Genomic DNA, 10,890 nt, shown 5'->3' on the forward strand with positions numbered 1-10,890 from the left:
TTACTCGCAGTGGGCAACATTTATGCCAGATGTGGGTGGGGTTTAAATCTAAAGTGGGTTGGGCCTAATCAGAAATTGTTATTTTAAGCCTGAAATTTATATGGGTTGATCAGAGATTGCAATATTTATTACCTACAAGAAAAGTATTGGCAGAACAGCCTCAGAATTGAGCTTTTTTGATGTTTTTTTTTTTTTTTTTTTTTAAATCACAAGAATAATATAAACAAAGCTACCACTATGAGGATTTTCCTTTATCAGGAGTACAGATAATTGCACATTTTACTTGTATGATACTTGTACTTGTAAAATGGACATTATCTGCACTGGATACTTGTTTCATCTGAGTGCTCAGCTCAACCCTAGTGCCCATTTTCCTATTTATATAGTTTTGCTTATCTGTCCAAAATAAACCTGAATGTTCACAGTAAAAGAACAAATGAAATGTTTCTCTATGTGAATTACAAAAAGCACATGTACAATCTACATTTACCTTCAATCTTTCCAGCACTTCTTTAGCTGGGTAAATTCCATGTAAACTTTTGAAGGATACTTCTTTCACTTTAATATTGATCAGAATCAGAATCAGAAATACTTTATCAATTCCCAAGGGGAAACTGTAAGTCTTTACACTTGCTCTGATGTAAAAAATAGAGAATTATGAAGTAAGAATAAGAGTATGTAATAGAAGTACGTAAATATAAAGCAATAAAATAAAATGAAATAAAATAAATAGATATGAAAATGTACATTAAAATAAAATTAGAAAAATTGAATGTTCATTATGCTGCAGAGTTTACCACAAGTACTTAAGATTTAAAATATTAGAAATAAATTATATATAAATATAAAATATATATCAGCACTGTGCTGAAGATGTAAGTGTGGAATTTAACTATATACAATATATATATATATATATATATATATATATATATATATAAAAGTAAACATAAGACATATGTACAGTTATTTGCATGATTAAGTCGTATATCAAAAAAATATTGCACAGTTAATACATTATTTGTCTACAGTATTATAATTACAGTACTATTTGTAAATCACCCATGATAGAACACTAATAAAAAATTGCTGCAGGTGTAAGACAGTCCAGAGTATTTCTGGTGTCTCTGTCATTATCAGGAAGCACTATATAAATGGCTATCTAAATATGCTCACTTTAATCCACTGCTTATTATTATCATTATTATTATTTATTGCTGTTTCTTGTATTTTTTGTACTTTTTTTTGCATGCCTAGTTTTTTAAGTTTTTAAATACTGAAATCTTTAATCTGACACTTCCCCTTGACTGCTGTAACACTGGAATTTCTCAATTGTGGGATCAATAAAGGTGTATCTTATCTTGTCTTATGACGGCTGTAAAACGTCCTATGTGTCTTGAATGCAGCATGAATGCGGAAGTTTATATTGGAAGTAACATTACTATAAAACGTATTATTATTATTATTTTTTTTATGTATCCGCATTTTTACACAAATGTTGTCACATAATCAAAAAAATGTGGCAGGAGATATTTTATTTAATTTATTCTTATTTTTTGTGACAGAAAACGCCTCAGCTCCAAACCGTCGTCACGAGCCAAAGGTCAACCAATCAGATGGGCGGAAGTTTAACGTTGCGGTAATCCGGTTCAGACGTGACAAGTGCGGCCGACTGAACCTGAACTCAGTCCTAAATTTCTGCCCCACAGGCTCCCAAAACTCCAGTATCCCCCACAGCAACACCACCGAGCTGCACGCATGTGAACAATACAATGGTGGACTGATATGTGTCGCGACGAGAGGCTTTCTCACAGCGGGGGAATTGTTCCTTTGTAAGCTAGTTTGGTCCGTTAGTAGTGATGTTGTGCACGGGGCTGGATGAGCAGCGAGTAGCCTGACGCGTCTTCTCCACAGGCCGGGACGAGCCTTTCAGCCGAGCCCGGAGGACCAGGACACCCAGATGAAAGCGAGGAAAGCCTCCCGCAGCTTGTGGTAACAGCCGGGTACTCGGACACTGCTAGCCTGCCCCAAACTGCCTCACCAATTCCTGCTGAAAGTGAGACCCAGACAGCCTTCACGGTGGAAACGAGAAGAAGAGCAAAGGTGCGTTCATGTCAGCTGGAAAATCAACATCTAACCGGTTAACTGATGCAACAACAACAGTCTGGTTTGTGTTTGTTATGTGGTGCACCCTGTATTTTATTAAGACATCTCATGACATGGAAATGGAAACATATTGCAGGGCAAATCTATAGCACACAATGTTTACTCAACATAATCTGTATTGTGAACCTTATCTAACAAGCAACACTTCTTCCACAGCTGCTATCTGTGTCATATCTGTCATAGGCCTCTGTCTACATAGGCCTGTCTGCCACAGATAGGCCCTACATGCATAGAGGTTAAAGTGTAAAAGCTTTCCTGTGCACAATTCTCTAGCTTACACATGAGTGTTTGTGTATTTACTGTGCTCCAGATGAATGCTGTGCGGGGGGGCACAGTCACCTGGCGTCCCCAGCCGTGGCAGGATGGGGACGGAGGAGGAGGAGAGCCTCTGTCAGACAGCGACTCAGAGGAGGAGGACTTCCCTGATGACAGCACCACACCGTTGGGAGACTACATCACACATGGTGAGACAGAGGAAATTATGAGGCTAGAGAGGGTGTCAGTGGGAATTTGGAAACAAGCCCTTTGTCTTGGGCCGTTTTAAACAAACCAAACTCAGTCCTCTTAGGGCGCATTCACACCAGGAAAGTCCAAAAAAAAGAAGTCCAAAACGCTGAAAAATTTCACACCTTAATTTGGTTCGGTTCACTTTCACTGCACTTTTTGAAACGGACAAAACCACCTGGACAACATCTGGTGACACTTCTGAAGAAGACGGGAGACACCCGTCGAAACATGTCAAGGTTAAAACAAACCTTATCTTGTCTGATATAAAAGAAAAGAAAAACACTAATTCATTTCAGTTTCAGTTCACTTTCACACTGTACTTTTTTACCGCCTGGACAACGTCACACAGTTACAACAGCTGCTCGTTTGGAGGCGGTATTGCCCGAAACAACCACTGACCAGGATGAAAAAAAAAGCACGAGGAAGAAGAAAACCCCGGCTCATTGATTGGCCACAAGCAACTGTGATATATAGTCCTCTGACCATATATCAATAAGTGCTGCACCTCCTCACTACTCCACGTCTGCCCACGAGACATTTTCCAAGTTTTTCTTTTTTTTTTTACTTCCACTTCTCCTGGTTCGCTGGATAGTCCGTTTGCACTTCCCACTGAAAGCAAACCGCACCAGGGTTCACTTGCAAGTGAACCGAGACCCCCAGTTTGCTTGTTTGGTCCGCACCAGAGTTCAAATGAGCGTTCACACCACTCCAAATGAACCGAACAACCTTAGGAAGTGGACCAGGGTTTGTTTAAAGTGTACCAAAGAGCACCAGTGTTAATGTGTCCTTGAAGTGCACCAAAAAGTGGACCAACAGAAAAGGAACTCAGTTCTTTTTGTGTTCACATTGTCAGTTCATTTGAAAGAGGTCTCAGTTCTCGTTCTGGTCAGTTTCAGCTCTGATGGGGCCTCAGTCCTCTTTCTGTTCACACTATATATAAAATATATTGATATAGTTTTGATTTTACTTTGACGTGGCACACAGTGCGATTATAAAACCCCTCGCTCTCGGATTAATTTAATATAGGAGGAGAACAGTAGTGTTTCTGTGTTGTAGACTGTCGCCATTTCATGTATTCTACTTTACACATCTGGAGATGTTCAGTATTTTCCATGGACCAAACCACTCCTCATCCTACATCCTTGCAAGCGTTAAAGACCAACGTGGTTTTGTCTGTTTTTTCAAGTGTCCCTGTGAAATAGAAAGTGATCTACAGGGTTAAATACAATGGTAAAGAGCAAAGCGAACCTGGAGCGCTTTGTGTTCACAAGGCACAGGTGAAGTGGACTTGAAGCTAACCTTCAGAGGGGTCCTTCTGCTGCTCTGTCTTCTGCTGTTACTCATCCCTCCTTCCATTCTCCCCCTCCTCTCTGTTTCTCCTTCCTCTTTTTGCTGTGTTTCAGGACTGAAGCAGCTCCTGGATGCTCAGCAGCTGTGCGATGTCACTCTGCTTGTTGAGGGAAAGAAGTTCATGTGTCACAGGTACGATTGTTGGCGGAAACGGAAACCCCCCCCCCCCCACAAAGTTTTGTTCAAGAACTAGAAGCATTTCAGCCAGGGCTGCAGCTAATACATTTTTTTCTATCTCTAAATTCATGGATGTTTTTTTAAATCAATCAGTGCTTTGTTTTGGATAATTTTAAAAGATAGAATCAACAAATATTTGATATTTTTACTGCATCCTTCTTTTCCAATTGAGTGATGGATTGATAATAATTTCCCCATCCATTATAACATCGATTGACAATGAAGTTACAATTATACAGGCCAGCTCTGTGTAGTAGAAAGCTGTTTGCTGCCTGTATTTGATATCAAAGAGGTGATAAATACCAAACACCATGGTTCAACAGAGTAGACAAAAACTAAGAACTACTAAGTACTGTAAAATGTAGAAGTGTCTTCCTCTGATGGTATGAATATATCCTCCAAATAATATTCTCTTTCATCCTCAGAGTCCTCTTAGCAGCCGTGAGCCCGTACTTTAGGGCTATGTTCACCAGCCCTCTGGTAGAGTCCCGCCTCACTGAGATCCGACTGGAGGAGGTGACGCCGTCTGTCATGGAGACTGTCATCCAGTTTGTGTACACCGGTGAGGCAGGGCTCTCTCTGGACACAGCTGAGGATCTGTTTGTGGCCGCCAACCGGCTCCAGGTCATGCCCCTTCAAGACCTCTGCTCAAGGTAAATCTGCTGTATAAAAGTGACAGATAATTAAGTTTGCAGTTTTATTCATTAGATTTTACAAATCAGATAACTATGTAATTACTTTGACATCAGGTTTTAGTTGACAGTTAGTTTCTCTCCATTTATCCCTCCAGGTTTCTATTCGAGCACCTCTCAGTGGATAACTGCCTGGGGATGTACTCTCTAGCTCGTTCTCACCATGATCAGCTGCTGCTGCGCGCCTCCCTGCGGCTCGTAGCCCAGCACTTTCCCCGGGTGGCACGGCAGAAAGACTTCCTCCTGCTTGACCACGGCACCTTAGGCAGCCTCCTGAGCTCTGACCGTCTGGGGGTGGACTCCGAAGCGGAGGTTTACGACGCAGCGCGCCGCTGGGCAGAGCACCAACCTTTGGATCGCTATGTCCACATGCCGGCGCTGCTCCACCACCTGCGGCCGGGGCTGCTGTCCCAGGAAGAGAGCCGAAGACTGTGCCAGGAGTTGGGGCCGGCTGCGGCTGGTGAGGGCCTCGGGGGGCCTCTGAGACCACGGGAGGGCATGTTTGAGAAGAAGATTGTCTGTGTGGACCTGACGCCTCGGGAAGATGAGAATTTAGCTGCAAGAGACTACACAGTGGACTGCTTTGACCCTCGGACAGGGAAGTGGGAGAAGTTAGCAGCGCTGGGTTCTCTGGTCAGTCCCGGCTGTACGGCTGTAGGTGACCGGCTGTTTGTAGCGGGTGGGATCTTGCGGACAGGTTCTGTGTCTGCAGCTGTGCATGAATATGATGCAGTGTTGGACCGCTGGGTAGAGCGGCCTTCTATGGTCCAGCCGCGGGCTATGCTCGGCCTGCTGGGCTGTGGAGAGTCACTCTTTGCCCTGGGTGGTAGTAACCGCTCAGCTCTGCTGGACTCCAGTGAGACCCTGGAGCTGACTACACTTCAGTGGACTGCGGGACCTCGGTTACCGCTCCCTCTGCGCGCCTTCGCCTGCGCAGCGTTACGTGGACGGCTTTACCTTCTGGGTGGAACCACACTTGAACAGAACCGGGCTGTGGTTCACTCGGGGGTGCTTATTTATCACACCCTTACAGACTGCTGGACCCGTGTGGCTCTGGACTCCGGTGCCACTTGTCTCGCTGGAGGAGTAGCAGTGCGAGGAGGAGTCTGTGCCATCGGGGGATACATGAGGGATACCACCAAGTTCCTGGATGGAAACTACACCAATCTGGAGACTTTAGACGCCACTGGGCGTGTGCTGTTTTTCAGAGAGGGCAGGGGGTCTGGAGTAGAGAGGGAGGTGACTGGGGGAGGGGTGATGGTCACCGCGGAGCAGCGGGGTGGTGCAGGTGGTGGAAGCGACCGAGCCCCAAGCCCTGTGGTATTTCCTGGGCTGCCGCGGCGGATCGCAGCAGGGGGTGTGGCGAGGTGGAAACGCAGGATTTATGTGCTGGGTGGGGAAAACGGCTCACGGTTCTATGACAGTGTGTACTGTTGGAAGCCTGGCTGGCGCAGCTGGGTCCAGAGACGGGAGAAACTTCCTGGAGACACTGGAGGGGTGAGCCAGTTTGGGTGTACCACTTTAAAGTTCCCTAAGAAACACATCCTGTCCAGACTGAGACTAGCCAAAGAAAACTGCAAAAAGGCTGCTGACTAGCTCAGTTAGGGACCAGTATGACTGAAGTGGAGGCAGCCGTTAATGTGACCCAGAGATGAGCTCCAGGCTGAGTTTGAATTAGCTCCCCTTGACCTCATGAAATATTGGTGTTAAGATGGAGTCACAAGGAAGAGACCATTTTATACAATCTGAGTGCAGCCACAGAGTAGACCTACAACAGACCGGATGCAGACAGATCTCATGAAATGTAGTATGGATAATAAATGTACAGGCAGGAATCATGTGGAGCCAGAAACTGATTAGAAGTCAGGCAACAAGCACCTGAATGTAACCTAATCCACTATTTGTCAGAACAGCAGTCCTTTGAGAGACAAAGAAGGGCCTTTTCATTTTCTTAAAGTGTAAAATTACTTTCAGCTTTTTGCTGGCGCCATTTTTAAAGCTGTTTGGATACCGTTTCAATGCTGTGAATTTTTCAGCAGTGTTTAGTTTAGACACAAGGACGCTGGCACATTTCTGATCATGCTATGTTCCACTTTGTTTGCATCTTGTTTCTTCTCTAGCGTGGGCCTGCAGAGCTCTTTGAAACTGCAGTTCAGGGTTATACAATAGGAAAACATAGGAAACACACATTTTTTATCAACCTTCTTGCACGTTGACAGTTTTTACTCATACCATCGGTTCTTTGTTTTTAATCGACTGACAAAATGGAAACTAAAAATGTGTTTTGGCACATGTATGACCAAACACAGCAGCAGCACAGTTTGTGAATTACAAGTCTGCATTTTAAAATGAACTGAAAGTTTAATTATTAACTCATAAACCAGTGAAGAGGCGAATGCCTGTTCTGTTTTTGACTCATGTCCTGAAAAAGAAGAAGACATGCTTTATTGATCCCAGAGGGGAAAATCTTTTTTTTTTCCACTGTGTTGTTATTTTTACACATTACCACACTGGCCCAAAATACACACACACATGCACAAACAAGCCCTTTATTGATCTCCCATCTCAGTGTAGGACATCAGTCACATCCTCAGAACTGCAGACACCCTATGCTGGTTTGTACGGCACATCAATGGCTCATTTGTTGAGTTTAATCTCTCACAACATCAGACCCACATCTTCCATCTCAAAACACTGTCCAGTGTTGAACTCCTGCAAAGCTCTGTTTACTGGTGTCTTCAAGCAGGCAGTCAGATCCCTCCAACTGATCCCAAATATGGCAGCCTGTGTGTTAAACACAGCAGATAGTTGGTGCTTCTCAAAGTGAAGGAAGGATCCTTAAATGGCTGAATTTAAAGGAGGCTATATTATGAAATCCTGCAGAGGGACTGCTCCAGTGTGAAGGGTCCTTCATATTCTACCGAGGACCAAGTCCTTCAGAGAATTTTCAAGGATTCATGTGTGTATCCTCAGCAGGGATGAAGTATCCACAATTGCTTGTGCACGATTTACTGATATGAAGCAGCGCCTTTTCAGTGATGCACATCTGGGCGCTCCCTAGCCTGTTCCAATGTGTGTTCACCAAATGCTAGGAAGGAGACTTGCCTAGCCTCTGTAGGACCTGACTTGGAAGGATCTGTCCTACCAAGGAAGCATCCTTGACTTTAAGAAGCACCCAGTGTCTCTTCACTAAGTAGGAACTACGGGTATGGGAAAAAATTGACACAGCATAGTAATGCAATATTTTTGTGAGGCAATATCATATCATTACATGGCACACAACTGAGCATGGTTTAAACACCACAGCCTACCTGAGTATTGTTGCTGACTGTGTCCATCCCTTTATGACCACAGTGTACCCATCTTCTGATGGCTACTTCCAGCAGGATAACGCACCATGTCACAAAGCTCACACCATCTCAAACTGGTTTCTTGAACCTGACAATGAGTTCACTGTACTCCAATGGCCTCCACAGTCACCAGATCTCAGTCCAATAGAGCACCTTTGGGATGTGCTGGAACGGGAGATTCTCATCATGGATGTGCAGCCGACAAATTTGCAGCGACTGTGTGATGTCATCATGTCAATATGGACCAAAATCTCTGAGGAATGTTTCCAGTATCTTGTCAAATCTCTGCCACGAAGAATTGAGGCAGTCCTGAAAGCAAAAGGGGTCCAACCTGGTACTATCAAGGTGTACCTAATAAAGTAGCTGATGAATGTAGTTTGCAGTTGAGAAAAGGTAATGAATCGCCATTTATTGCACACTATTTTATTGCAATATGCAGTATATCACAACACATTTGAAATTGCAGTAATATCGTATCATGAGGCCTCTGGTGATTCTCAGCTCCCAGCAGAAACCGTGCTCGTGTTCGGTGTTCTTAAATGCTCTTATAAAGGTCCTGCCTCAAACAAGTGGAACATAGCAGTGGGTTCAATGTGCCGATTGGGCTAGACAATGTGCAAAAAAAAAAAAAAAAAAAGAATTGGAGATTAATATATACAACAATGTGTGGTTTAAAGAAATATTGGTAGATGTTCATGACGGTGTGCTGCAAAGAAAACTTGAGCTGTCCTTTTCAGCGAGCATGATATGATTACAGTGACAGAAGGTAAATGTGTAAGGGTGTCCCACAGCATTCTTGTGTCTAGACTATCGCACCTTTCCAAAACCTTCAAGCCAGGTGAAAAGTCATTTTTATTTGATTCAGCAGCCGTGTCAAAATGTCATTTTTGTTTCAACTGCTCCAGCCACAGGACTCGTGAATGTGTTTGGTACGGAGGCTTTGGATTTCCTGAACACATTAGCACTGCACCTAATTTATTGAAATGTATTTCAAAAGATTTTTGTTGTTGTTTTGAGACTTTTTGCTCTGACTGCAGAGCCCAGGCATCCTGCAGAATGGCACTATGAGTTTAGTCAGACCTGTCAAACAGGAGCAGGCGTGTTGTGGGAATGTGAAAGTGACTGAGGGTTTTTTAAAAAACCGAATTCCTGAATTTTGATTTTCATGAAATGTCAGAAAGTTTGCCTACAAATGTAAGCACACTGTTTTGCTGTAAGCCGCTGTGTTTTATTTTATCCTTTTTTCTTTTATTTTCCTCTCTTATTTATTCACATTGATCGATTTAGATTCTTCTGCAGGAGGTATGTGTGTAGGAAAAACACTGCGAGCTGTGTCTGAACATGGCAGAAATCTATTAGTGTTGACGTCAGATTGCAACTAGCAACAGGGCCAGAAAATATATGGATAAATCTTGGTGCTGGGAGATTCCCACCTCTAGGTTTCGAATGCTAAAGGATGCAGGAGGAGCAGGGATATTAGTTTTGGAACTACTGGGGGCCAGAAATTAGTTTTGAGACATAACTTTAGGTTGGCTAACATTGATTAATAGGACTGTGACTACATATAGGATTTGTGTCTAATGGCAAAATAGGATTTCTTTTTCAAGTCTTACAACTGGGATAAGACAAAGTATGACTCTGTGCAGGACTCAAAGTGGATTTATTTAAATTTACTGAAGCAACAAATCAATGGTAGCCTGAAACGTAACAACTAGAACTAGCTAAAAGTACGAATTTGGTGAGAAAAGGAGAAGCTTTCTCAGATATTGTTATTGTAAAACCAGACCGTTGAGGCCAAACTCATGTGTCTCCCCTACAAATAAGACTCAAATCAGACTGTGGTTAGGTTTGTCTCATAACTCCGCTCCTCACTGGGTTATACTGGATCAGAAATACATTTCTCAATTCACCCTCCCATGTAGAGCTTTCCAGAATGTTACAACGACTCCCTCGAGAACAGAGTAGTGGAGTTTCATCAGTTCCCAGCTAACAGCAGATATTGAACAGCACAGTCAAGTTATTTCTAGCAAACTGTGACACAGCTTGAATATAACATTGTGTTAATGTTCATTACAATAGTTGGTTCACTAGTCATACACACAACAGAATTTTTAGATGAGTTGGTTGAGAGATGTGAGTTTCAGTTTGTGTTTCTAGAAAAAAAAAAATCATTGTCACATTGTCTTTTTTTATTTCCGAAATCATGCTCTGAAATGCCACCTCGAAACATCAAATGATTTCCTTTCCCTCCGTGTGCTTACAGCTTGTACATGTGAAAGGTGATTGTGTGCATGTTTTCTATGCTGAGGCATAAATCTGTTCAACACAGGCTCTTTGCACACATCCGCACCCACACGCTGTGTGTCCATTCAGAGAAGTGAAGCTGCCCTCATTTGTACAATCTGATTTGTTAACTGAAAGGCAAATGGATGTTTTGATGAAAGCAGTGCTGTCAAACGATTAAAGGACTGTTTGCTTAAGAGTTTTATTCCACTTCTTTTTTTACAACAGGAACTTTTGATGAAGATCAACATTTGTACTGTGGGGCACATACAGGAGATGTTTGGGCATAAAAGAGGCCAACGATAGATACAAGTCTTCATTTCTGCATGTAAAGTGTTAAAACCCAGTGGAACTACATGACTGAA

General features: G+C 43.0%; 1 protein-coding gene across 1 annotated transcript; it reads left to right on the forward strand.

Moving 5' to 3' along the window:
• Positions 1-1,632: 1,632 nt before the first annotated feature.
• si:dkey-260j18.2 (uncharacterized protein LOC325231 homolog) lies at positions 1,633-10,876 on the forward strand. Its single transcript, XM_049575668.1, has 5 exons — positions 1,633-2,103; positions 2,477-2,630; positions 4,077-4,155; positions 4,626-4,853; positions 4,991-10,876. The coding sequence occupies exons 2-5, from the start codon at positions 2,477-2,479 to the stop codon at positions 6,486-6,488; spliced, it is 1,959 nt and encodes a 652-aa protein (XP_049431625.1). The 5' UTR covers positions 1,633-2,103; the 3' UTR covers positions 6,489-10,876.
• Positions 10,877-10,890: the final 14 nt, after the last annotated feature.

The sequence above is a fragment of the Epinephelus fuscoguttatus genome, linkage group LG5 (assembly GCF_011397635.1).
Source record: "Epinephelus fuscoguttatus linkage group LG5, E.fuscoguttatus.final_Chr_v1".
Lineage (NCBI taxonomy): Eukaryota > Metazoa > Chordata > Actinopteri > Perciformes > Serranidae > Epinephelus > Epinephelus fuscoguttatus.